This window comes from Trichechus manatus, unplaced genomic scaffold (assembly GCF_000243295.1).
Source record: "Trichechus manatus latirostris isolate Lorelei unplaced genomic scaffold, TriManLat1.0 scaffold00026, whole genome shotgun sequence".
In the NCBI taxonomy this organism is placed as follows: Eukaryota; Metazoa; Chordata; class Mammalia; order Sirenia; family Trichechidae; genus Trichechus; species Trichechus manatus.
This window is the reverse complement of record NW_004443962.1, coordinates 5,116,815-5,143,997: the sequence shown is the minus strand read 5'-3', so window position 1 is coordinate 5,143,997 and position 27,183 is coordinate 5,116,815. Positions and strand designations below refer to the sequence as shown.

Below are 27,183 nucleotides of genomic sequence, written 5' to 3'. Positions count from 1 at the left end.
TCAGAGGAAGGGCCGAAGGAGGCCAGCAGCGAGGCACAGTGGCAGCAGCAGCAGTGGGGGCACCCTGGAGGCGGTGACCGCTGGGGGACCAAACGGCAGTGAGGCCTTACAGCACGCAGAGCCGCCCTTGTGGCCCCTGGGATCTGAGGATGGCCCTTCTGTGCACTAAGCTCATGCCAGGCTCCAACTTCCACCTTAAGTTCTCTCTCCCTGGCATCTATACATATGCATTCCCTTAAAAATTATACTACATGCATATGTATGCAGTTGCCTCAGATCCCCTTTGGACTATTATAATTAGCACTTATGCTAATTATCCAGGTCTGTCTGGGTTACGCAGCTTGTGTTTCTGCCTATGATTGTCTGCAGCTCCCTGTTTACACCCTCCTTGGACACCTCGCCTTGGTTGTTTGTGAAATGGGGGCTCCTGCTGCGTGTCACCAAGAACCCAGAGGGTCCTTCAGCAAAGTCGAGGAAGGCTCTGATGATGCTGGGGAATGTGGCTGGCGCCTGCTCTGCTCTGCGTGGTGTGAAGCCACCCCTCCCAGGGCTTTCGAAGCTCCCCATCTGTACCCAGGTGCCCTACCTGCTCGCGAGCACTGTTGAGACAGCATCCCTTCCAGGGACGCGACATAGTCGAGGCCCAGCCAGTCTCCGTATGTGTTTTTCTCCCCAACAGGCACCGCTCGGATGGTGGCATCCTTGAAAAGCAGGTCTTGGCCATGATAGTCAGAGGAGTCGAACATCTTGAAACCATTCTCGTTGTGGTCATCCCCAAACAGGGCCTGGAAGCAACACAAGTAGACCTGCCATTGGCCCAGGGCCCTCTTGTTTTCAGTTGCTTTACATACGTTGAACCGAAAAGGGGGTAATTCAGGGTGCCGCAACTCTGATTTAAAATCATAAGCTTGACAATTGATTGGCCTCTGTCGTCAAGGAGGATTTAGGGAAGCATAGGACCACAGGCACCACTGTAAGATATTCAGAAACGTTACACCAAAGCCAGTTCATGGATGCAGAAGTAAAGTGTGAAGTGCACAAGACCCCAGAAAGGAACAACAATATGGATGGGGTTATTGAGTGTTTTGCTAGCCTGAAAGACCTGCTCATCATCTCTCAACCTTTTCTGCAATGCCTTCTTGCTCTATCTTATGGGCCTCCTTTTCTTCAAACCAGAACAATGTCATTGAGACAGCCTTTCATTCTGTCACCAGTAATAATAATAGGTGAGTTGAAAATGCCTTTACTAACCCAACCTCTCCATCACCTATCTGTCAGTTTGTCTGACTGTGATGGCTTGTGTGTTGCTATGATGCTGGAAGCTATGCCACCGGTATTTCAAATACCAGCACGGTCACCCATGGTGGACAGGCTTAAGCAGAACTTCCGGACTAGGACTAAGAAGAAAGGTCTAGTGATCTACTTCTAAAAATTAGCCAGTGAAAACCTCCTGGATCACAACAGAACACTGCTCAACTTGCATGCTTTGGACACATCATCAGGAGGGACCAGTCACTAGAGGAGGACATCATGTTTGGTGAAGTAGAGGGCCAATGAATGCATAGGAGACCCTCGGTGAGATGGATGGGCACAATATCTGCAACAATGGACTGGAATATGCTGGTGATTGCTGAGGATGACGCAGGGCCAGGCAACATTTCGTTCTGTTGTACACAAGGTTGCCATGAGTCAGAGGTGACTGAAGGGCAGCTAACAACCCGCCTAGTGGCCTAGAGATTCTGTTGCCATCCCTTCCCTGCTAAGAATCCCTTGACCGAATAGTGCTACAGCCCTAAAAGAGCTACGAAGACCAAAAGTAGACAAGAAATTACAAATACATACGTAAATAAAAGGACATCTGGAGAACATGGATAAATGCCCACGTCAGTTTTTAAATACCAGTCAAGAGGGAAAGAAGGAGTAAAGTAGCTAGCAATCAAGTGGTTAAGAGCTTGGCTGCTAACCAAAAGGTTGGCAGTTTGAATCCACCAGCCGCTCCTTGGAAACCCTATGGGGCAGCTCTACTCTGTCCTGTAGGGTCGATAGGAGTTGAAATCGACTCAATGACAATGGGTTTGGGTTTGCTTTTTTTTTAATGGGCCCCCTGGAGTCCCTGGTGATGCAAATGGTTAAGTGCTCAACTACAAACCAAAAGGTTGGCAGTTTAAACTGACCCAGAGGTGCCTTAGAAGAAAGGTTTGGCAATCCACTTCCAAATGGTCATAGCCATGAAAACCCTATGGAGCAGTTCTACTCTGCACACCTGAGGTTGCCATGAGTGGAGCTAACTGCACAGCAACTGTTTTTTTGTTTTTTTTTAATAGGTCCTCTTGAAGATCTAATGAGATCTATCAGCTTCTTTCCAGAAAAATCTCCATCCACACAGGGTTTCCCACATTACTTCAGAGAGTTTAGGGACTCCTGCTGGGGAAGCCCAGGGACCCAAGGTAAAGAACTCTGGGACAGAGGGGCTCTGTGGAGAAGATGAAAAGAGCATAAATAACTTAGAGCTTAGAAACAGACCTGGAGAGCCAGTCAGCTCTGCAATCTCTGGTGCTGGTGGGTGGGGCGGGCAGGGTCAGCCTAGGCCAGTGGGGGCGGGTTGTGTGTGGGGGTGGTGGGGACAGGTTGGGAACCTGGATTCTAATTTTAATCCCGGTAGTGGAGGACGTGATGAGTTAGATCAAATTTTTAATGTATTTTGAAAGTGTGGTCAACACGATTTGCTCAGGGATTGGACGTCGGGTATGAGAGGAAGACAGGAGTCAGAGGTGACTCCTGAGACGCTGGGAAGGATGGGGTTGCTGTGAACTGAAACCAGGAAGACTGAGAGGAACAGGGGTTCAACTGTGGGCTTGTTCTGCTCAAGATGCCTGGTAGAAATACAAGTGGAAATGCCAAGCGGGCAGTTGTTGGATGTACAAGTTTGAGGTTGAAATAAGAGAAGGGCTGAAGATGTAAATTTAGGAGCCATGTGTATATAGATGGTATTTAATGACGTGGGTCTGGGTGAGATCAACAAGGGCATGGTTGTAGGCAGACAAGAGTGCTTAGGACTGTGCCAGGGGCACTCCAGCATTTACAGGTCATGGAGATGAGGAGGAAGCCGCAAAGGAGATTTAGAAGGAGCAGCCATGGAGAGCTAGGAGTAGAGCTGGGCAACGTGAGGACCTGGGAGCCAAAGGGGGGAAAAGTATCTCCAGGAGGAGGGAGTGGTCAGCTGTGTCCAGTGCTGCTGAGAGGTCAGGTACCATGAGGGTTAGCAATATGGAGTCACTGTGAACTTGACAAGGGCTTCCAAGTGTCCTCAGGGCCCAGTGGAGTAGTGGAGACCAGAAGGTGATTGCAGAGGCAACTTTGTAGTTTTGCTGTAAAGGGAAGCAGGGTAGTAGCTCCAAGAGGATGGAGACAAAGGAAGGGTGTGTTTGTGTTTTAAAGATGGTAGAAATACTATTTTTGCATGTTGCTGGGAATGATCCAGTCTAGAAGGCAAGATTACTGATGCAGGAGATGGAAAGCATGGTTGTTGGAAGGACGTCCTTGGGTAAACAAAACTCACAGAATTTTTTCCCAGGCTCCTTCAGTTCCTCCCGAGGACTGGTCCAGGCCAACCAAGGCCTCTGAGGGTCTTGGCTCACCCATGCTGTCCACCCCTACTGAGGTAGTCCCAGCCCTGGCTCACCTGGGCCTTGTCCAGCAGTCCATACACCGTGAAGATGTTGGTGTCAGGCCGAACCATGACAGCGTGGGATGGCATCTGTGCCAGGTTGCAGGCCTCGAACTGAGACACCTCAGCCCGAGCCCCATTGGGGCACAGTAGCTCATAGTCCTCAGACTTGAGCTCTGCAGCCCAGGGCTCGGGATTGTGGCCTGAGGGGAAAGGCAAGGACAGAGTGCTATCCTCCTGAACCCCCAAATCCTTCACTGGAAGGGAGGGTTCTCCAACTGTGCTATCACTAGGAAGAGAATCCAGTTGTGTTAATAATATTAGCAGTCCAAAAAAACCAAACCAAAGCCGTTGCCATTGAGTTGATTCCAACTCATAGTGACCCCACAGAACAGAGCAGAACTGCCCCATAGGGTTTCCAAGGAGCACCTGGTGGATTCAAACTGCCAACCTTTTGGTTAGCAGCTATAACTCTTTAACCTCTACACCACCAGGGTTTCCATGAGCATCACTGTAGGGGAGCCTCCTGAGGTCCTCTCTAGCCCCACTCCTGCCCTGACTCCATCCGAGGACCACAGGGAGGACAGGTCTGGCGCAGGCAGAGCTCCATCTTCGTGGGGGAGCTTCCCAACTGTCCTGTTTGGTGGGAGGTTGGGCAGGGGAGAGGGGCTGGGGCAACACAGAGGCCCCAGGGCCTGGAGCCCTCCCCAGCTCTGCTACACAAACAGTATCCTCCACAGGCATGGTGGGGTCAGAGTTTTGAAATACTGATGGGTCTTTTTTCCCGGCATGTCGTGCTTCCCCTTAGCCAGCTCCTACAGATAGACCTTTCTGAGCTCAGTCTCCAGGAAGAGATGTGTTAGGACAGGATGAAGAAGACTGAGCCTCCAGCATTTGGGATTTCAAAGCCTGGGGTGTGGACAAGGTATGCAGAAAATACAAGCAATAGTGGTTGGAGGGAAACAGCCTCCTGTCTTCAAAACCAAAGCAGTTGCCAAGGAGTCGATTTAGACTCATGACGACCCCAAGTGTGTCAGAGTTGAAATGCTCTCCACAGGGTGTTTAGTGGTTGATTTTTCAGAAGTATATCACCAGGCCTTTCTTCTGAGGCACCTCTGGGTAGACTCAAACACCAACCTTGCGGTTAGCAGCTGAGCATCATGGTTTGCAGTACCCAGGGACTCTGCTTCAAAAAGGATAAAGATCCCCTGACTGAGGAGAACAGGAGGGTGGTAGTGATGTAAGCTAAGGGGCCCTGACCTCTGACAGCACCCCAGGTATAGGTTCAGGGGGTCCTGGAGCAGAGAGTTCCTGGGCTCTTTCTCTCAGGTGGAGCCCAGGAGGAGAAGGTGACTTCAGACTAAAGGGCAGGCCCCGCACTGGCATGGCTAGGGGGCTGCAGAGTGATTTCCTTGCAGGGGCAGTGAACTGAAGACCCGGCCGCCCCTCCCCCACTCACACACTCTGGCACTACATAAATACCCCGGAAGTGGGGGTCTCTCCAAATTGACCGAGATTGAGTTTCTGCCATTTTGGTAGGATAGGGGCTTGAGCTCTGGATCAGTAAAGGCTGTCATGTCTCCTGCACACCTGGGCTGTTCCTACCGCAATGGCCCAAGGGGCGGAAGCCTTCTAGATGTATTCTCTCCCGGTGGCCACTCAGGCCCCCAATCCCAGCAACACCCAGTGCCTGGATTGGGCTGGTGTCAGGGAACAGCCCCCCGAGACTTCAGGCCCTGCTCTGGCCCGAGTCCCCCCACACACACCATTTGTGTTGTCAGAGACGGTTGTGTGCTTGACGAAGGCGACGTCCCCAGCATTCTCCACGAGGCACCTGCCGACAAGGGCACAAGGCAGATGTTGGGCAGGAGGGTCCCGCCCTTGCTCCGAGCCCAGACCCACCCGCAGGCCCCAGCAGAGTACCTGAAGGCGCCGCTGTAGCCGTAGTACCGCTCCTGGCTGTTGCCCACACACTTGTTGCGGCCCTGCTCGTCCCCCACACAGAGCTCACACAGTGAGGACGGGTAGTTCTTGGGGTTGTTCACCGGCATGCAGCTGGCGCTGAAGAACTCGCTTACCGCTGGGCAGAAGGGGAAGGGGCTGTGATGAGAGGCGGGCGGCAGACAGGGCAGGCCAGGGGAGAGATGGGGTGGGCCTTTCCCCCACAAATCTGCCCGCCTGCCTTGTCTGGCCCTACGGCCGGCGCCACCCGTCTGCTCCACTTCACACCCAGCTCAGAGCAGCAGTCTCTGTCAGAATCTCAGGGACGGAGGAGAATGAGAGGAACCCCATCAACACCTCTCGTAAGTAGTCACCCAGCCTTTGCTTGGACTCCATCAGGGACAGAGAGCTCACCACCTCACAAGCTATTCTGTTCCAGTCAGAGCTGTCTGGGAGGGGGAACAGCCAACCCCAATCGATACCTCTGTGTGCTTGGGTGGGTAGTTAGAAAATAATGTTTTCCTCCTGAGGGGCCAGGAAGGACAGAGGTGTGTGTCCAGTCAGCCCAAGGATCTCAGCAGCTTCCTACTGCCTTCCTTTCCCCGCGAACATTACGGGATTTAACCCATGGGAAGGGCCTCGTGTAGCACCAGGCGTACGGCGGCCGCTTGTCTCTTCTGCCTCCCTGCCCCACCCTGATTCAGCACTTATGTAGACACCTGCATACTTACGCAGATGCCTGGACGCTGTCCAGCAAGGTCCCCCAGATGCCGGGACGGTAACACAGCCAGGCCCAGAGCCCCGCACACATCCTACTTCCATACCCACTGATAAGGAGGGGCCACAGCTGGCTCTGGGTAAGTGGGTAGGGGTAGGTACCACGGGACCACCAAAGAACCACCAGACAGACACCCTTGACTGTTACAGGTGCTCCCAAGAATATTCCCCAACTTTCCCAAGAGCAAGGGAGCAAGGGGCGTGTCAAGGTAGAGGAAATCCTCTCTGCAGCTGCCGGAAGAGGACCCAGACCTCAGAGCTGACCACCGTCCCAGCCAATCCCAAAGAGGAGTTCCCGCGTCTCTGGCCGGCGGTGGGCGGTACCTGTGAGGACGTCGCAGTCCTTTGGCCGAATGAAGCCCCTCTGGATCAGGGCGCCCACGGGGATGTCCCAGCCCGCGGGGGTGCCGAAGCCGGGGTGGCAGGAGGGCTTGCCCCGCAGCTCATCCATGGTGAAGGCGTAGGAGCTGTTCCGCTTCACCAAGGCCACAACGAAGTACGAGTTGCTCCTGTCCTCCGCTGGGGGAGGGGCGACATCACGTGAGGGGCCCCTCACCTGGCTTTCCCGGCCTCAGCGAGGGGCAAGAGCTGGGGCAGGATCCCCAAGGGGCGGGATCCCCGTGGGGCCCTCCCCGCAAACCTACTCCCTCCTGTCGCCCAGGCAGGAGAGGAGGGTCAGGCGGGTGTTCAGTGAGCAAATCCAGCAGTGGGGCCCTTGCCCTGCCCCCATGGCTGAGAAACAGCTCTGGCTGCTCCTCCATTTTTCAGAGACCTGTCCCTCTGTGCCCTTCCTCCCAACAGTCTTCATGCCAAAGGGGTTTCTTTCTTCCCCCTCAGACAGCTAGATTCTGGGGGTTCTGCAGTGACTTTGGATGGCCCCCCTGTGCTGGGAGGGCTGGGGACCCACTGGGCCTGGCTCTTTAAGATGGAGAAAGGGCAGAGTCAGTTCTGACACCTGGCTGGTATTTTTCTCAGCTCATGGGAGAAAGTAGAGACTTAACTGAGGCCTGCAGACGCCTAGAGATTTTTCACATCCAAGTGGAAGGGACCAGGGCCCCCAAGGTCACTACTGAGAGGGCAGAGGCCAAAGCCGCAGCCCAGGCTACTTCAAAGTGTGAATGTGTGACAAGGAGCGGGCTCTGGTGAGGGGTCCGTGGGCCACCCCATCAGGCCTGGAAGGGGCCAGGAGACCCTCTTGTTCAGGGCCTGCTTTGTCCAGCCCAGGCCGGAAAGTGAAGAATGATTTTATATTTTTGAAGGGTTGTAAAAAAAAAAAAAAAGTGGCCCGCAAAGCCTAAACTCTTTACTCTCTGACCCTTTACAGAAAGTTTTGCTGATAGTGCCAGACTTTCTCATTGAACAGATGGGGAAACTGAGGCCTGGGGCAGGAGGGGCTTCCCTGGGGACAGACAGCAGCCAGCCCTGGGAGAGGGAAAGTGAGCGAGAGGTGGGCCTCCCTTGTGCAATGTGGCTGCACCTCTGCCCCGACCCCTGAGAGCCGCTGCCCCCACCCTCAGAAGCAGTTACCTTTGGCCGAGGCCCTGGGGGAGGCTTCACAACCATGGCCTCCTGGAGCTAGCTGCTGGCCCAAGGAGCTGGCTGGAGCTTTTGGAAATGGCTCGGGGTGTACAGTTATGTATAAATAAATATCAACAACCATCCAGCTGAGGCTGGTGGCTGGCACCGACACTCACGGGCATAGTGCTCCCCGGCGGCGGGAACCAGGCCGTACATCTTCCCTGCCGTGTAAATGTCTTCTCCCCTCAGGGTCACAGCATCGATTTGCCCAGCCTGAAGGGGGATGGAGAGAGTGGCCCCGCTGAGGTGGGCCCTAGGATGGTCCTGGATGTTGGGGTCCGACTATGGTGCCAGGGCCTGGTCTCTCGGGGATTGGGTGCCTCAGGCTTCCGTGGGGAACTTGAGTGGAGAAGCCTCCCACCCCATCCTGCCTGCCTGCCCCTCCTGTCTTTGTGAGGCGGCCTAGGCAAGACGGGTGCTTGGAGCCAGAGGGCTGAAACCAACCCACAGCAGCGCTCCTGGACTTCTGTTTCATTCTTTCAGCAAATGTTGACTGAAGGTCTCTTTGTGCCAGGCCCTGTCTGAGCAAAACATGCTTGGTATGGGGTCTCCCCACGGGTCTCCAGCCTTGTGAGGGCAGGGGCACCGGCCCAGGGCTGGCACATAGCGGGAGTGACGTGTATCTGTCAGATGCGTATAGAATGGATGACTGAGACAGGTCTTAAAAGAGGGCAGACCCCAGGGCCTGTTAGAAGAGGGCTCCAGGACTGAGGGATAAAGCCTTGCCTGAGGAGGCAGCAGAAAAGGCCCAGGGCCAGGACCCCCTCCCTCAGACCCTGAAGCCCCTTCTGGTCACCCACACCCCACCGCCATCTGCCCATTCTGAAGTCTCTTGAGAAGTGGCCCCTCAGAGCTGGCAAAGGAGTTAACTGGTAACCAAGCAATAGCAGAGTGCCAAACCAAACGGCCGAGGGTGGGGCCCTGCTCTCCCCAGCTATCTGACCTCGGCCAGTCACTTCCTCAGCCTCTCTCAGCCCCAATCTCCACATCCAAAACTGAGAGTAATAATCATCCTCACGCCATAGGGTAGTTGTAAGGATTAAATGAAATAATCTGCATCAATGGTTTCGCACACAGGAAGTGTTAGCTATTATGAGGTTGCTCCCCTTTCTTCCTCTCCAGTCCCCTCTTCTCGGGTTCTCTGGCCAGGGCAGGGTGGGCACCCCTGTGGAGTGTGGCCTGACCTGAGGACTGCTCTGATGAAGGTCCTGGGCAGCACATTGGGACTCCTGACCATCAGGCCCGACCTTGCTCCAAAAAACAGGAAAGGAAGAGTCCAGGAACCCAGAGGTTGACAGGCCTGTGCCCTGGCCTGAGGCTGGACACTTGTGACCACAGTAGGACCCCATTCCTGACTGCAGGTTTCCAGGGGGCTCCTCTGTGTCCTGGCCTCATTCTGCACTCAGGGAACCAAAGCAGGACTGAGCTGAACAGGGTCTCAGAGACCAGGGTCAGTGTTTTCAGCTGCAGGTGGAGGGCCTAGCCCCCAAATCAAACCCATTGCCATCAAATCGATTCTGACTCATAGTGACCCTATAGGACAGAGTAGAACTGCCCCATAGAGTTTCCAAGGTGTACTCTTTATGGAAGCAGACTGCCACATCTTTATCCCACGGAGCCGATGGTGGGTTTGAACCGCCGGCCTTTTGGTTAGCAGCTGAGCACTTAGCCACTGTGCCACCAGGGCTCCTGGAGGTCCAGATCAATTGAACGGGTCATGAAAAGCATTACAACAAAACAGACAAACCAAAACTAAGATAGAACACATCAGAAAATAGTGTACATTGTAATTAGTAAGGATAAGCTTTGTTTTATGAAATGTTTTTTCATCTATATATGAGGGATATATATTTCTCACATATTTATATCTGAAAGAAGAGTTTTTGTGTACTAGATTATGATATAAAATGTATTTCTTACTGAGGGTTACTGCCAAAAAAGTTTTAAAAACAATGATCTAAGCTAACCCCCCTCATTGTGCAAATGTCGGGAAACCGAGGCTCAGGAATGGAAGGGATTTGATGCAGAGTCGGTCAGTCAGGGCGGAGCTGGACCAGTCTCGTGCTCCTTTGTCCAGGTCTGTGAGGAGCAGTCTCTGGGCTCCCCCAGGGGAAACAGCACCCCCTCCCGGCCCCGGCTGTGTCCCCCTTTCTCTGTGGGCTGTCACGGGAGGCCTCCTCCTCCTCCTCCACAGGCCGCTCTGTACCCTCCAGGCCAGGCGGCCCCGAGGGAGGGCAGGTAGGGCCATCCCAGGGGCTGTGCTACCTGCCCGCAGGGCCCACTCTGTCCCTCCCCAGCACGGCCCCACCTGGATGCGCTCCATGCAGTGCTGGGGGGAGTCGGCCGACACGCACTGGATCTCCGGCTTGAGCCTCTGCCGACTGAAGGCCACAGCCATGTCCCCACACTTCTGGATCTCGGGAGTGGACAGCACGCACCAGCGCAGGTAGTGAGGCAGCCCTGCGTGAGTGTGTGTGTGGTCACCGCCAGCTCCCCCGATGCCAGGGAGCAGAGCACATGGTCGGGACCTCCGTGGGAAGAGCTTCGAGTCAGACCCAAGGGAAATTCTGGCTCTTTCCCGTGTTAGCTCTGTGGCTAGGATACATGATTTAACCACCTGATTCCATTTCCTGGCGCAAAAAGGGGGCAGGTAACTAGCTCCTTCATGGGGCTGTGAGGAGGCTTGAGGCAGATGGCGGGTATTGTGTATCTAACCCCGACTCTGCCTCACCATTTCCCTGGCTGTGGGCAGAGTGTGGGGTGGGGGCAAAGGGAGGAGGAATGGAGGCAGGATGGAGTGGCCATGGGGAGGAGAGTAGGAGGAGGAGGGAGACATCATGGAGGAGAACTGACTAGACTTGTGCCCCCCATTGGTTCCAGGACAGACCCTGGTGTTCCTGGCTCCTGTTCCCCTGGAGCAGGCGGGGCTTCCAGGGCACAGCCGGTCACCAAGCACCAGAGATGCTTTCTCCCCAACCCCTGACACAGAGAAGTGGAAGTGAAAGGTTCCCATAGAGACCAAGAGGCACAGGCTGGGCCTCCCGGAGTGTCCGTGCCACGCCCATGGTCAGGGCACTGGAGCTGGGAGGAGCAGACAGGTGGACTTACGGTTGGGGTCACAGAGGAGACCCTTCATGGCGTGCAGGTACTCGCGGCCCAGCCATGCCTCATAGGTCTGCATGGCGATGGGCACCAGCTCTGAGGTGGTGTCTTTGAACAGCAGGTTCTTCTGGCCGTAGGCCTCAGAGCTGAACATCTGGAAGCTGCTGCCCTCATGGCTGAACAGACGCTGTGTGCAAAGGGGTAGGGTGGGGCTGGGGAGGATGCTGCAGGGTTCCCCACCCTCCCTTCCCCCTGCAGTTCAGCCACCAGCTCCCTCTTCTGTGCCAACTGTCAGGACCAGGTGAGACATCTCCTCCACGAGCCTCCCCAGTTCTGCGTCTCCATGCAGTGCGTTCTGCCTGGTCTCATTCAGCTGTTTGTGACATGACTTAGGGCCCGGGTGTGGGTGGTGTGAGGACAAGCAATGGGGCTGCAGTTGACCGGAAGAGGACGAGTCCTAAGGAAGGAACCTTCTGGGCCAGTGCAGGTCTGCGAGGGCACCTCAGGAGCTGGGCTGGCTCAGACCACAGCTCCACCCCTCTGAGGATGGGCCCTGCTGTGCTCCGTGCCCCCAGGGATCCCCTGTTCCCTAGTGCTGGGCCTGAGCTTGTACCCCACCCCCACCTATCCAGTTGGGGGAGGAGCAGCTGCCTCCCAGGCCCTGTCCAGCCCATGGCTCTCTTCATCCCGGTCCCTGGCTCCTGCCCTCCGGCCCTCTGGACAGGGAAAGCCAAATGGGGGTGACGGGACTGAATTCTACAGGCTTTGCCAGTTCTCTAGGATCAACTTTTAATTCTGTAGTTTTAATTAAAAACAAAAAAAAAACAAAACACGCCCTGAACATAAACATAGCTTAGTCTTTCCGATGACTACATCATAACCAGTACCACCAAGCAATTTCCACGGCTACGTTTGGGTTGGTGTTTGTGACCGTCAGCACCAGCCTGTTCTTTGTTACAAGCCATTGAGGAAAGGTTAGAGGTGGCCCTAAGTCACACATGACAGGTTTGTAACAAGGGCAGGCCCAGGGCCACCACAGTGCCTGGCACAGATGGAGGTTTGGCTGAAGTTCAAGCAGAGGGAAAAGGTTCAGCAGGTGCGGATTCTGGAGCCAGATGACCTGGGTTCGACTCCTGGCTCTGCCACATGGGCAAGCTACTTAACCCTGGAGCCTTGGCTTCCTATTCCAAAAAGGAACATATTATTATTACCTACTGTCATGGATTGAATTGTGTCACCCCAAAATATCTGTCACCTTGGCTAGGTCATGATTCCCAGTATTGTTATGATTGTGTAATCTGATGTGATTTCCTTATGTGTTGTAAACTCTATCATTATGATGAGGTTATACTGATGGGGTCTACAAGATTGGATAGTGTCTTAATGCAATCTCTTTTGAGATATAAAAGAGAGAAGCGAGCAGAGACACATGGGAACCTCATACCATCAAGAAAGCAGTGCCAGGAGCAGAGCACGTCCTTTGGACCTGAGGTTCCTTCCCAGAGAAGCTCCCAGACCAAGGGAAGACTGATGACATGGACCTTCCTCCAGAACCGACAGAGAAAGTGTTCCCTTGGAGCTGACGCCCTGAATTTGGACTTGTAGCCTACTGGACTGTGAGAGAATAAACTTCTGTTTGTTAAAGCCATCCAGTGTGGTAGTTCTGTTAGAGCAGCACTAGATGACTAAGACATCTACTACCAGGGCTGCTTGGCTTGTAAAGGTCTCTTTTGACAATTATTACTGTTGGGTAAGGTGGTAGTATGGATGGGGCAGAACTGCTGGCACCCCAGCAGTCAGAAGCCCTATCTCCATGGTGTAAGCAGCAATTTCAGCAAAGCATTATTTATCACAGGTAACTAATGGTTGCCAGCAACTAACATCAACAACTACAGTACAGCACCTTGAAATGTCCTGGTGTTGTCATTTTGCTAATTGGTTCTGGTTTTGGTTTTACGAGCCACAAGAACAAAGCGCTTTCTCTAGGGGTGCCTGAGTCTCTGGGTCCCCCCTTCCAGCCCTCCCTGGTCGGCCCTCCTCCCTGTCACTAGCCCAGTGGGTCACTCATTCACACTGACCAACACAGGCCACAGCGTTCTGGGTCCCCCACTGGGGTCTGTTCCAGGGAAGGTCTCTGGGTTCTATCTCTCTGGGATGGGCCGAGCTCCCATCCTGGTGAGAGATGAGAGGGCCCTGCACCCCCAGGGCCTGTGTGGGTGCCCTGTGCTCACCTGGCCTTCATTGAGTAGGCGGAAGATGAGGCCTCCATCCATGTCGGCCCGGACCACCACGGCGTGAGCAGGCACTCGGGCCAGGTGGCACCACCTCCACTCAGTGACATCGGCCCGGCTGCCGTCCCGGCACAGCAGCTCGAAGTCCTGTGACAGCAGCTCCTGGCCCCAGGAGGGCAGGGTTTTTCCTGGGAAGATGCGACACCCGTGGTGAGCCAACCCCTGTCCTGAGAAAAGCTAGGGGGACAGGCGTAAGGCGACCCTGGGAGAGAGAGCCTTAGGAGAGGCTAGGGGGTCATGGGCCACAGACCAAGGATGAAAGAAGGTCGTCTAGGAGGTGAGGACCCAGGATGACAGCAGGGGGTGAGGACCCAGGATGACACCAGGGGGTGAGGACCCAGAACTGAGAATGAAGAAGAGGAGCTTGGTGGCCCTATCCTACAAGACCTGTTGTCTCAGTAGGTGGTGACTGTTAGGTTTCGTTCTGCTCACCAACCCAAAACGCTGCCATCGAGTCGACTGACTCGTAGAAACCCTGTAGGGCAGAGTGGAACTGCCCCATAGGGTTTCCAAGGAGTGCCTGGTGGATTTGAACTGCTGACCTTTTGGTTAGCAGCCGAGCTCTTAACCACTGCGCCACCAAGCCTCTGTACTTCTCACCAGCTTCTATTAATAGAATGGATTTGAGATGTCTGACAATAATACAACACATATAAACAGGACTATTTATTAAAGATAAAAAGAGTAAGAGAAGTTTTAGGATGAGAGAGATCAGTGCACCAGGAACTTAGGGTGAATTCGCCATTGCTGTAGGGCACTAAATTTGGCTCCGGGGAGAGGGCAGAGGGCAGAGGGCAGGGGGCAGAGGGCCATGGTAAAAACCACTTTCAACAGAATCTACCCAGAACTGTGGCTCAGAAAGAAAAGGGCAGCTCCCCAAAGCTTTCTCCACACTCCAACTATTAATATTTTGGTACATTTCCTTCCAGTGCTTTTTTTCTAAGCACATACATTTTTAACATAGTTAAGGATATACTTGATAGCCAATTTTGCATCTTGCTTTTTTTCCAACTTACTATATTTTCCCATACTATTAAAAACTTCTCGTAAAACTCATACATTTCTTAATAGAAAACAAAATTTATTTAGAGTATGACTATTGACACCAAATAGGAATATTAAGACTAGTAAAAAGGACTGTAACTAAACCTTTAATAAAACATTCTACATAATGATGTTTTTATGACTTTCGAATCTTAAAATGAGGGGGAAAGCTTCTGCTAGGAAATAGGAGGGGAAAAGATTATTTGTGGGATCCTGTAAACTTTGTTCACTCCAAAGCTATTTAAAAACAAAAATACAAGAGAGTAACAGTTTGGAAAACTCCAGAAAGGTCATTTTTAATGGCTGCCTGATCTTTTATTGCACTCTTAACAATTACTCGGTGCAATTCTCCCCCCTCTCAACTTTTCTCTATTTTTAAACTAGTGCAAATGCTTTGTTTGTTGAGAACTCTGGAGTATCATTGGGCCTTCTCTTGAGACAAATGCATGGTTTCAGAATTTCGATCTGCCATTCCTTTTTCTCATTGCTATGGAGGGTTAAAGTCATACTGCTTTATGACTTCAGATGTTTACGTCAATTTCACTCGTCAACTTTTTGCATAAAGGTATTCTTTTTAGAAAATTATTTCCTTAGATTACCATCAAAACTTAAAAAAAAGCTAATATAATCCAATACATCCTTATTCTTTGCCCACTTTCCAAATTTTCCTTTGCTTAAATCATCCTGGGGCCTAAGTCCAGGGCAGCCCGGTTTTGGAAGGTCACCCTGCTCGGAAGACAGCTAAGCTCTACCCTGAGATCCTATGTGCTTCGTCCTGTTTTAGATCATTTTTTCTCTTTCTCATATCTGGTTCATATTGTTTGCCTTCATAAAGGTCAGACGACATGACGGGCTTTCTGACTTAAAAGGCAATGATGAATAAAAACGACAATAATTAAAAAGAAAACATAACGATCAGACAGTCTGCAGTCGGTAAAATTAGAGACAGAAGTCTGATCGGCAATTGGCAGGGAGGAGGTGAGAGGAGGGATTGACTATAAAGGGGGCAGGAGGGAATCTGGGGGGTAAAGAGTCTATTGTATATCTTGGTGTGGTATGGTTACACACCACCAACACACGTCTGTTTTGGCAAAGCTCATAGCACTGTACTTCAAAAGAATGAATTTTGTCGTATATGAAAAAAATATATTATCAGGCACATACAAATTAAAGGACAGTCTATGAAATAACTGGCCTGTATTCTTAAAAAATGACAATGTTATAAAAAACGAAGATAAAAAACTGCTCTACGGAGACTAACGAGACATAAGAACTAAATACCATGTAGGATTGTAGATTAGATCCTGGACCTGAAAAAAAAAAAACTGCTACAAAGGTCAGAGTTGGGAATGAATTTGGAATCTGGAATGTAGATTAGATAATGCTTTACCAACATTACATTTCCTGAACTTGATAACCGTACGTGGCTAAACACATCTCCTTGTTTCTTGAGAGATACACGCCGAGGGATTAAAGGGGCATGACGTAGGCAAGTGTACTTCAGAGAGTTCCAAAAACGCCCACACACGTATAGAAAGAAAGATAAATCAAATGTGGCAAGATGCTAAAAATTGGAATCTGGGTACAAATATATGAGAGTTCTCTGAACTATTCTTGCAACTTTTCTAAAGCTTAATTTTTCAAAATAAAAATTAAGTGATAATGATATAACTAATCAGTGCATAACAGCAAAGGCAGTCTCCATGGTGAAGATTGTTTTTAGAAAGCGGCTGGCTGCCATCTTTATGGGGATGGGTCCTTCAAGTAGAAGGAGAAACTTGTCAGGAAGGGATCACAGATGAGATCTATGCAGAGGTCTGCAAACAATTTTTTTTTTTTTTTTTAAAAGAACCTAGTCTTCATGTGGAGTCCTTGGGTGCACAAATGGTTAAGTACTCAGCTGCTGACCACAACGTTGGCAGCTTGAGTCCACTCAGAGGTGCCTGGGAAGAAAGGCCTGGAGATCTACTTTAAAAAAATCAGCCATTGAAAACCCTATGGAGTACGGATCTACTGTGACATACATGGGCTCGCCATGAGTTGGAATCAACTCAACAGCAGCTGATTTTAATCCTCAAGTGGAAACAGAATCTCATGTTGGGTGTGGAGCAGAGCTGCTCACCGAGCCCCCTGTCCCACGTATAACTGAGGTACATGAGTTTGAAGTCCATGGGCAAGACGCACCTCATCCTTTCTGCAGATGGGAGCGCTAAGGTTCAGAGACAGTGAGGGGCTTACCCAGGTCACCCACAGAATTCCGGGCATCACTGAACTAGTGCTCCCGCTCCACGTGCTGTCACCTGGGGGACCCGCCTCACTCATCAAGGGGACTGACGTTACAGAGTGCCTGCTCCCTCCCACTCACCATCCGTGTTCTCCAGCACTGTGCTGTGCTTCACGAAGGCCACGTCCCCTGCCCCTTCGGCCAGGCACCTGCGGAGGGGAAGCCAGGGAGCCTGGGTGGGGCTGAGCTCCCCTGGGACCCCCCACCCCTGCCCATCTCCCCCCTCGGGGGGTCTGGCCAGGACTGTGGGGTTGGTGACAAGGGGCAGGGAAAGAGCTCAGGCTTCCCAGGCATGCCGTTCTGGGAAGTGGTGTACACTTTGTAGCCTCTGAGTCCTCCTCTGTGAAATGGGCATGCCAGAGCACCTCCCCCTGGGCTGCTGTGAGGAGGAGAGATCCTGTCAGATCTCACGAGCAGGCACTCATACAGAGGCCTTAACACTCAGGGTGCTTTGAAGATGACTCTGCCCTGAGGCAGAGGATTGGACTAGAAGATGCTTTCATGACAGACCAAAAACCCTGAGTGGAAAGGACGTGACTTTTATGTACTCTGTATACGTTACCGCTCCGCGAGGGAGGCAGGGGGCTGCCTGACACTCCCCCCAACCCCCAGGAGATAAGCAGGGATTGGACACGAGGGTCGCCATCAGGGGGAATGAGCTGAGAACACCGGGGGTGGGGCAGGCAGGGGGTTGTTTCCCACCGGGAGGGACTGAGGACTGTTTCTTCTCTCTGTGCCAAAACCTGCATTTACCAGCTCTCACCCCGGAATGCGGGGTCAGGCGCTGAGGCTAGTCCCCGCTGGCACCTTTCCTCACTTGGGACCCATGGAATTTGATCACGAATTCTCCTGCATCCAGGAGAGCTTGTCTAAATCGGTGTCTGAACCAGGGGCAGAGATAAGGCCGGCCCGGGGGTCTCTGCCACCTCCCGCCCCCCGCCCACGCTGGTCTGACACCAGTACGGGGACATGGGAGTGGCGAAGGCTGCTGTTCCATTTTCTTCTCTCTGAGCCCTCACCTCCCTAAATGTACCAAACATGTTGATTTTATGAGCAAATCCAGTCTGGCACAGTCCGGCTTGATGTTTTTAAACTAACCAAGACGCATGAAGTATATAAAGGGTGCTTTGAAGAGAGGCAGCCGGCGCGGCCACTTCCGCTTTGGCGTCCTCTCGGCGGGAAGGTGTTTTTTCCCGCCTCAGCGCCTCTCCCCGACTCAGCCTCCTGTCCCAGCAGCGCCCCCCGGCCCTCTCACCGGAAGGCCCCGCTGTAATCGTAGTATCTCTCCAGGGGGCTCTTGCTACACACGCCCTCCCCGGCGGCGTCACCCCGGCACAGGCGGCAGAGGGACTCGGAGTAGCTGGTCTCTCCTGCCCCAGGGACGCAGCTGCCCCCAAAATAGTCACTGACCGCTGCAGGAAGGAGCAGAGAGAGGTCAGTCAGACCCCACCCATCCCCCAGTTTAGGCGGTGAGGGCTCAGGCCGACTCCCTGGGCTCCGCTGAGGCCTGGTCCAGACTTTCCTGAGAATCCTCTCACCTTCTCGCTTCAAGCCAGAGAGTTGGATCAGATTTGTGATCCCCAAACTGGGTCCACGCAAGTAGCAACGAGGGTCTGGGAGTGACTGTTGTTATCTAAAAATGGCTCAGGGCAATACAACATTAACCTATAAGTGGCCACACACCAAACCCCACAGCCGTCAAGTCGATCGGACTCATAGAGACCCTATAGGACAGAGTAGAACTGCCCCAAAGGGTTTCCAAAGCTGTAAATCTTTACAGAAGCAGACTGCCAAATCCTTTTCCTGTGGAGCGGCTGGCGGGTTCCAACCACCGACACTTTGGTTAGCAGCCGCGCACTTCAATCACTGAGCCACCAGGGCTCCTTTAATGGCCACAAAGAGCACCTAAATATCAGCTAAACACTGTTCTCACGGTGGGTTCATTTCAAAGTCCCTTATGTGTCGTTAATAAAAGTGGGGAAAGAAATGACGACTCAATGAGAATTAATTTGACAGGCAGAACTTTAAGAACCCGGGCAGGCGAGGAGAGCAGAGACGGTGGTGAAGACATCAGGATCTGCCAGCCCCGAGGCCCCGTGTCCACTTCCTGGACAAATATTTGCTCTGTGCTTAGGAAGACCTAGTGCTGCGGGCCATGAGCAAGACGCGGGCTCTGCACCGAAGCCAGTCAGACCAGGCTTCTCATCTGGCCTGCTTCCTTTCTGGGTCTCCTTTTGGTGTCGTCCCAGGTGAGGAGGTATTTAATAAATGTGCCAAGGGACTGAGTCAGCCACTTCACCTGGCCACCCTCAGAGGACGTGGCTTCCAGGCTCTTGTGGGTTGTGCCGGTTTCCACGACTGGTTGGGTTTAGTGCTTCTGAAACCAGCCGTTGGGGCTGTATGGGGGCAGTGCGCGCATGTGTGTGTGCTCATGTGTTCACATGTGCGCACACGTGCGTGCGTGTGCCCGCAAGTGCATATATGTTCACTTATGTATGCGTGTGTTTGTGTGCACACGTGTAGGTGTGTGCACGCATGTATGTGCATGCACAGCAGTGAGGTGTTCACCGAGAACAAGGAGGTAGGGAGGTTGAATTCATACAGCAGCCCCTCTGTACTGAGCCCATGCCAGTGCTGTGCACTGTGCTGGTGTGAATGATCTCAGTCCCATACCCTCCCAGCACCGTAAGGTAAGTGTTAATTTTCCCATTTTACACATGAGGAAACTCAAGTTCAGCGAGGCAGCTTAATCTATCTCAGGGCAGGTCATGGCTGAACCAGGGTTTAAATCTGTGTGACAGCAAAGCCTGAGCCTTCAGAGACCATCGTGCTCTCTGCCTGCCCCCACCCCCGCACCAGAACCGCTGGTCACCTGCCGAGCTAACCAAGTGCGGCACATACATGGACAAGGGATTTGGGGACACCCAGACTCCACTCAAGGGGGCATCCCGGGAGGGCAGGGTGAGCATGGGGCTGCCCCATCGCCCTATCAAGCCTCTATGGAGAGTGGCACAAGCTGGGTGGTTGGCTGGGAGCCAGGAAAAGACGCCCAGAGGTGAGAAGCAGGGCTTCTGCCCAGGCCACGAGTGCCCTGGCCTCCAGAACGGAGGCTCTGGGCCCTTAGCCGGCCGTCCTGAGGGCTTCCTGTTGCTCCGTCCACTCTCGCTGTTTCATCCTCAGCCACCCCTGCTGACCACTCTCGCCCCACTTCCCAGGGAGTGCGTGTTGCCCCCTGCCCTGGCTTTCTGTCTGCAAATCAATCAGGGGATGGTCTACTCTCTGATTAGCCACTTGTGAGCTTCTGGGTGCAAGTCAGCAGCTTGTTTGGGTCCTTAGAAAATAGTTACTGATCCTGTAAAGCTGGAAATAGCGACCTACACCAGGTCTACACCAGACGAGAGCCGTTCCTTGGAGGTTCAGCGTCTCCACACGTGGTGGGACCCTGTGCCTGGCTGCGTCCTGTAGGACACACAATGAGTGAGGCAGCGTCATGTGCTCTGGAGGCCAGCCAACCAGAAACTCAAATGGTGGCAACACAAGGCGGACCAGGCCCAAAGAGAGGAGGGAGGGACACTACTGTGTGCCAGGGGAGGCTCCCTGGGGGGCTGGGACTTGGCTGCACCTTCAAGGAGATGCAAGATGAGAGTGAGGCCAGAGAGAGAGGGGAGGGGAGACCAGAGCCCCTGGAGGAGCACCACCTGCCTTGGGGGAGGATCCTGCCAGGCCAGGGCCTCACCTTTGAGCACATCACAGCCCATCACCGAGAGGCGGCCACTCTCCACCAGGTAGCCCACCGGCACATTCCAGCCCACCGTCCGGTTGATGCCCGTGTGGCAGGACTTCACGCCTTTCAGGGTATTGATGGTCACGTGGGAGCTTCTCTTGACCACAGCCACGGCATAATAGGAGGTGCCCACCTCTGGAAGGAGAGGAGATGAGTGAGGGAGAAGCTGCCACCCAGTCTGAGGCATGCTGTGGAGAAGGGTGTGTGCATGCCGTGTGTGTGTGTGTGTGTGTGTGTGTGTGTGTGTGTGTGTATACACGTGTGCATGGGTCTAAGGAGTATATGCGCAAGATGTTCTAGGTACCGAGAGAAGAGGGTGCAATCACAAGACCCTGACCACCTCTAGCCTCAAGTGGTAGATAATATCCTGAGATATTAATTCATTAATTGATTTCCCTCTTTCCTTCCCAAGCCAGCTGGCACTTAGCTGGGCCTAAATACATACACTCAGGGGAGCTCTGTAGCTAGAAAGAAGACAGAAGTAGCCTGTGAGTCTTTTGCTTTCCAAAAGCCTAGGCCCTTAGGAGAGCTTAGGGGTCTTGAGGGAAAGGTAGGGTGATTTGTGGGAGGAAGAGTGAGTAGCTGGGAGAACAGAGGGAAGCAGAGCGGGGACTTTTCCCAGATTAGAAAAACAGAATTCCCTGGGCTGGGGATGGAGGGAGAGAGAGAAAGAGAGAACTCTGTGGTCCTAAATCACTTCAGAACCTGAATGGCTGCAGGGTCCACAGGCTGGAGAATGAATCCTCTGGGCCAAGTGTGGCCCATCAGGGACCACACAGACAAGACACAGGTCAAACATAGATAACTCAGCTATGGGACCGAAGACCAGAGGGTCCTACCTGTCTCACACACACACACTTGCATGCACACGCACACACACACCACTGCCTTGGTACTGCTACCCTGGTGAGTGGGATGCCCATGATTGGAATGAAGTTGAAGTCTAGAAAACCGAGCCACTGCTATTTCTTGCACACCTGAATCTGGCCCCTGCCAACCCAAGCAGCTTTGCCTGTACCACCCTCTGACTCACCCCCAGTTCTCCTTTTAATTCCTTGAAAACACCAACTCTCCCCCACCCCGGCGGCCTTTGTCCTTGTGACACTCTCCCCCTGTTCTTTGCCTGGTTAATCCTCAATGGAAATGTCACCTCGGAGAAGCCCTCCTTCGAGCTCTAGTTCAGTAGGTCTCCCCACCCCATTATTCTCTCTCTCTAGGCCCTTAATTCATTCGCTTCATAGCGCCCACCACATTTGTAACCGTGTTTATTTGTTTACTGTTTGACCTCTACTCTTTGAGGGCAGGAAGGGACCCTCTTTTGTTCACTACTTTATGCCCCTGACTGGTACGCAGTACGTGCTCTATAAATGTGTTGAATTAGTTAAGGCGGGAGAGCTGTGTTTGGAACCCGCGAGGCAAGGCTGTTTCTGGCTTTGGGTGGAAAGGCTGGCGGGTTTGCAAGGTTTTACTGTCCTAGTCTGTCACCCAGTGTCTTCTGACAATTCAACGAGATATCAGCCAACGCCTTCTCCCAGTGAGACCCTACGCTGGGGACCACGGGGTATACAAGCATGAGGATCTCATCTCTCCTCAGGGAGCTCACTGCAGTGAGGGGCGAAGGAAATGAGAGAGAAGGAGACAGAGTCTTGGCAGAGGTGAGTGGGAGTAGGCAGTGCTCCAGGAACAGAGAGGCCCTTTGCAAGGGTGGAGGGGATCAGGGGAGACTCCTTGGAGGAGGTGACATTTGAGCTGGAGCAATAGGGATTGAATACGTATTGATGGTGGGGGACCAGCCTGAGCGGGAGGCATGTCTGGTGTGAAGTGCAGGGACTGGGCAAAGGAACTCGTGTTCCCCGTGTAACACACTGTGCGAGGTGCGCTACACACAGTGGCTCGTGTAATCTGTGCAGCAGGGCAGGTGTCATTATCCCACCTCACAGTGCGGGTTTCAAGCACACGTTGGCTGAGGTCACAGGACCAGAGGGGCAGAGGTAGGATTTGTTCCTGGTCATCTGAGCTCTGCAGCTCCTGGCCACCACCTCTCCCCCCGGCCCTAGCCCCACTCCAGGCTGTTTCTGACTGAGGGCTATGTTATGGACTGAATTGTGTCCTCCAAAAAGATTTGATTTGTTGAAGTCCTAACCCCTGCACCGATGAATGTGACCTTGTTTGGGGAAATAGGGTTCTTCTTCGCAGACGTTATCAGTTAATGAAGTAATCCCTTCTGAGTGGCAGCTTATAAAAGAGGACAGTCACGGAAGCAGTCACACGCGGGGAGAAGACGGCATGTGAGGACCCCTCTACAAGCCAAGAAAAGGCAAGAAACGCCCAGGGCTACAGAAGCCGGGAGAGACCAGGAAGGATCTTCCCCTAGAGAGAGAGAGAGTACAGCCTTGCCAACGCCCTGAATTCAGAATTCCAGCCTTCACAACTTCGAGAAAGTAAATTTCTGTTCTTCACAGCCACTCACTTAGTGGCGTTTTTCTACGGCAGCCCTAGGAAACTAGACAGAGTACCAACGTTTGCGGGACCCATTGCAGGCGGAGATCTGAGCTGGGCATTCTCACCACCTTCTTCACTCCAGGCAATTATGTATTTGGCTCCGTGTCTGATGCTATAGCACCAGGCATGGGACGGCCCCTCAGTAAGAGCGCAATGGGCAAAAGCTAGGGGGCTGCTGGGCTTCCCACACCAAGAACAGACTTGGGTCAGTGCTCTGTGTCTTTGGCATTCCTGTCCCTGCGATGTTTGAGAGAGACTTGGAGAGCCTCAGAGGGTTTATCTGGCCCAGGAACTCCAGGACTGCTCTGTGGGTGCTGACTAGCCACGGAACTGAGGCTGGCCCAGGAAGGACAGACTGGGTGGGTGGGGTATTCCTGTCTCCTTCCATCCCCCCTCCCTCTCTGCCCTCTTACCTTGATCGTAGACTTCACCCACCACTGGCTTCAGGCCGTGCTCCTTCCCCGCCTCATAAACGGCTCCTCCATCTAGAGTGATGGCATCGGCCTCCTGGGCCTGGTGGGAACACGTGGGTCAATCCTGCCTGGCCCAGTCTCGCCCACTCAGCAAGGGGCTCTGGTTCGCCCACCAGTCTGCCGAGGGCCCCGTGAAAAGCTGGAGGTCTACACTGGGACTATTTGCTAAGGAGTCTGTCTTTACTCAGCCATGAGTCCCAGGAGCCTTGAAGCCCACCCCCGCCACCAGGGCCCAGGAGTCTCCCCTTTTGCTATGCCCAAAGTGACAGCTCTCCTGGGTGAATGACTCACCTCGTTTTTCTAATTATGTTATTTAAAAAAATATTAATGATTTATTTTACAGGGTGGTGAAAATGGTTAATGTGCTCGGCTGCTAACCAAAAGGTTGGTGGTTTCAGTCTACCCAGAAGCACCTTGGAAGAAAGGCCTGGCAATCTACTGCCAAAAGATCAGCCATTACAAACCCTATGGAGCAAACTTCTACTCTGACACTCGTGGAGTCACCCTGAGTCCAAATTGACATGGCAGCCACTGGTTTAGTAACAGATATACACAGTAAAATTTATCAGATAGTACAAAATGGTGTGTATGGAAATGTCTCTCTCACTGTCCCCAGCTGCTCCGTCTCCTGCTTCCAGAAACCACCACCACTAACTGGTTTCTTGGGTTTTCCCTCTCAGATAGTCTATGCATACTGAATCCCGTAACACCCTCTTTAATTTTCTTCCTTTTATTTTCAAACACAAATGACAGTGTTATATCAGTGTGTCGTGGGGTCCATGGATAGAAGAACAGTTCAACATAATTGGTCTGTGCCCTCAGAGTGAGCCTGTTCCAAGGCCCTGGCCACATGCGGGACTATGATTGGATTAGGTCTTGGAGCAGGTCAGGGTCGAACCGAAATGAAAACCCAGGTCTCCTGTGCCTGACCCTAGGACTTCCCTTCATACCTTGTCCTGCCAGCAAAGTCCTGCCTCTGGAGATGTTTACTCAGTTAGCGCTGGTTAGCTGATCTCCTGTCACTCAGACCTGCTGCCCCACCCCACTCCCCACCCAGGGCCTCTAGCCCCTGCCCCTCCTTCCTCAGAAACCGAACAAATCTTGTTCTGGAAAACCCCGTGGCAGAGCAGGTAACCACCATGGGCCACTAAAAGTTCACCACTGTCTGCCCCCCTCCATGGGGTGGGTCGTGTCCCCCTCTAGCAGGGCCCTTGTGGTAGGAAAACCCGCCTCTCGGACACCTTTGCCCACTGGCGCCCATCTGAGCAGCAGCCTTGCCTGAGGCCTCTTGCTGCCTGGCCTGGGCCCCTTCTGGAACAGGCTGGCCTTTGTTGCTGGGAACTCAGGAGATCCTATCAACCAGACCTGGCAGGGGGATGGCGGCGGCCTTTCCCAGTGAATGAGACTGTTGTGCACACCTTCCTGAGTCAGAGCCCTCTTGTCTGGGCTGGCAGTGGTGGCGGAGGCTGGGCGGAAGGGAGAGGACTCACCGTGATGAGCTGGACACAGTGGTCAGCTGAGACGCCCTGGACGCAGAGGAGGGAGGGCTGGATGCCTGCTTCCTGGAAGGCCTTGCTCATGTCGCTGCATTTCTGCTGCTCGGGGTCCGAGGTGGTACACCACCGCACCTCCATCCCACTGAGTGCTGGGGGCAGGGGATGGGGAATAGTGAAGCCCACCTCCCAGTCTCCCCGGCATCCCAAGGCCATGGCCACCACCATGGGGGTGAGGCCTGGGTTCTGCTGTGTGCCAGCAGCTTCACGTGACCCCATCAGCGCTTACAACCAGTCCTCTGCAACGCCCCCACCAGGGACCAAGGCACAGAGAGCTGTCACAGAGACAGGGAAAGGGCTGGGCTCTTGGTGAAGCTGTGTGTAGGGTCATGGACGTTCCTGAGCTCAAGGCCTCCTCACTAGGGACAGGCCTGGGCAGATGGGGTGGTTCAGACCCTGAGCCTTTACAGAGAGAGGGTCTCCCAGGGTAGCAGCTCGGCTACTTCTAGCCCTCGCCACCTGGGGTGGAAGGAGCACTGGCTGGAGAGTCCTGGCTCTTCACGCCCCTCCCTGCTGGCCCAGGCTCCCTCATGCAGCAATGTCCTGGGCCCTCCTCATAGCCTGTGACCCTGAGGCTGAGAGCAGGGGTCATTGTGTTAAGGAGTATTGCACCCTCTTGGAGTGTCTGCGATTATACTGGCTGCAAACCCACCCTCAGTGGGTCCAGCACCAGACCACTGCCGAGGGAAGGCTGCAGGGGCAGAGGCGAGGCTGCAGGCTCAGCAGGTGAGGCAGTCAAGTTCCTGCTTCCCCAGCTGGTGACTTCAGGTGACTTGCATGACCTCTCTGAGCCTGTTTCTTATCTGAGAAAGGCAGATGAGAAAACCCACCTTCTGTGTTGTAAGTAAACCTACATAGAGTCTAAGACACATAGGTTTTCCGTAGATTCTTGCTTCTGCTGGTTGGGACCCTCTTGGGTCCCTTGATCTGCCCAGGTCAGAGTCCCAGAAAGCTCCCAGCCTGGAGGTCCAGCAGAAGGGCGCACAATTCCCAGGGCTGATGATTTTGCAGACCTGAGCAATCTAACACTCACCCTGCCTCAGCCAGGGATTGCGAAGAGGCCCAGACTCCCTAATGCGCGGCTTTGGGAGCAGTTCCCATCCCACAGGGGCTGCTGGGGGTGGCCCTGGACCAGGTGGTCCTGCCAGGACAGCCGGAGCTCCCCACTCCCACTCCCAGGGGAAGGTTCCTCTACAGCCTCCCTTCCTGCCGCCCTCCTCCTCCCTCAGCCCCAGGCAGCACCCTGGAAAGTGGAACTGCCTCCTCTCCAGTCCACAAAGAAGGCGCCCCTGGAGGCGGGCAGCTGCAGGGCCTGGACCACGGGGTGGTGGGTTTATTTTTCATTATGGTGAAGAACGCACCACCTGCCATCAATGCAGTGATCTGAACCCTCGTCCCCTCAGCCCAGCCCTGTGATTGCCACCTGCAGTTCCTGCGAGCCGCTCTCCAGGATCCCGCCTCACGTCCCACCTACCCGGCCCCTGACTCCCCTGGGAGGGGGCGGTGCCGACCCGCTCTGCGTGCGATCCCCCAGCCCTGCAACACCAGGGCACCTTGGAGCGGTCTCCCGGGAGGCATTCTAGTCCCTCCGAGTCTTCTCCCGCAAGCCCACGGAACCCTACCCGCCTCTCTTCCCCAGCTGGGGCTCGGGAGCAGTAAAGCTGCTCAGGCCCCCACACCCACTTCGGGCTTCCAGCCCGCCAAGAGCGTCTACGCCATGGACCACTCCAAGGGTCCAAACCACGCCAAGGCTCACCCTGGCGGATCAGAAACTCCACTTTTCAAAGCTCAATGCCGCCTCCTCCAAGAAGCCCTCCAGACCGCTCCAGAGGGTGGCTCCTCATGACATCCCTGTCGGCCCCGCTCAGTGTGTTTCCGCCACTGTCCTCACGACCCCACCCCTTCGCTTCCCTGCCAGAGACGCGCGCTCAGGACACACTTCCCGGCCCCCGGGACCAGGGGACTGGAGAGCTCCAGGGCCCCAGCCCCAGCGCCCTGCTCCCACAGCGGGGCGGCGGTTCCTCACCGGTGCGCAGAGTCAGAAAGAGCCACAGAGCTGGGCTTGGGTCCCGCATGGCGCCGTCTAGGGCTGACTGGGCTGGGTTCGGGTCTGGGTCAGAATGGGTCAGCAGCAGCGGGACGTCGTCCCTCCTTCTTCCCTCGCACTGGCCGGCAGCTACTTAAGTG

General features: G+C 53.8%; 1 protein-coding gene across 1 annotated transcript; it reads right to left on the bottom strand.

Annotated features, from left to right (window-relative positions):
* MELTF (melanotransferrin) lies at nt 1-27,183 on the bottom strand. Its single transcript, XM_012554732.1, has 16 exons — nt 27,023-27,183; nt 24,934-25,088; nt 23,384-23,483; nt 20,421-20,603; nt 17,940-18,096; nt 16,766-16,833; nt 13,297-13,484; nt 11,072-11,252; nt 10,272-10,423; nt 8,080-8,176; nt 6,710-6,904; nt 5,591-5,747; nt 5,434-5,501; nt 3,683-3,870; nt 587-785; nt 1-80 (listed from the first exon to the last, which is right to left on the bottom strand). Exons 1-16 carry the CDS (start codon nt 27,069-27,071, stop codon nt 1-3), a joined length of 2,217 nt encoding a protein of 738 aa, XP_012410186.1. The 5' UTR covers nt 27,072-27,183.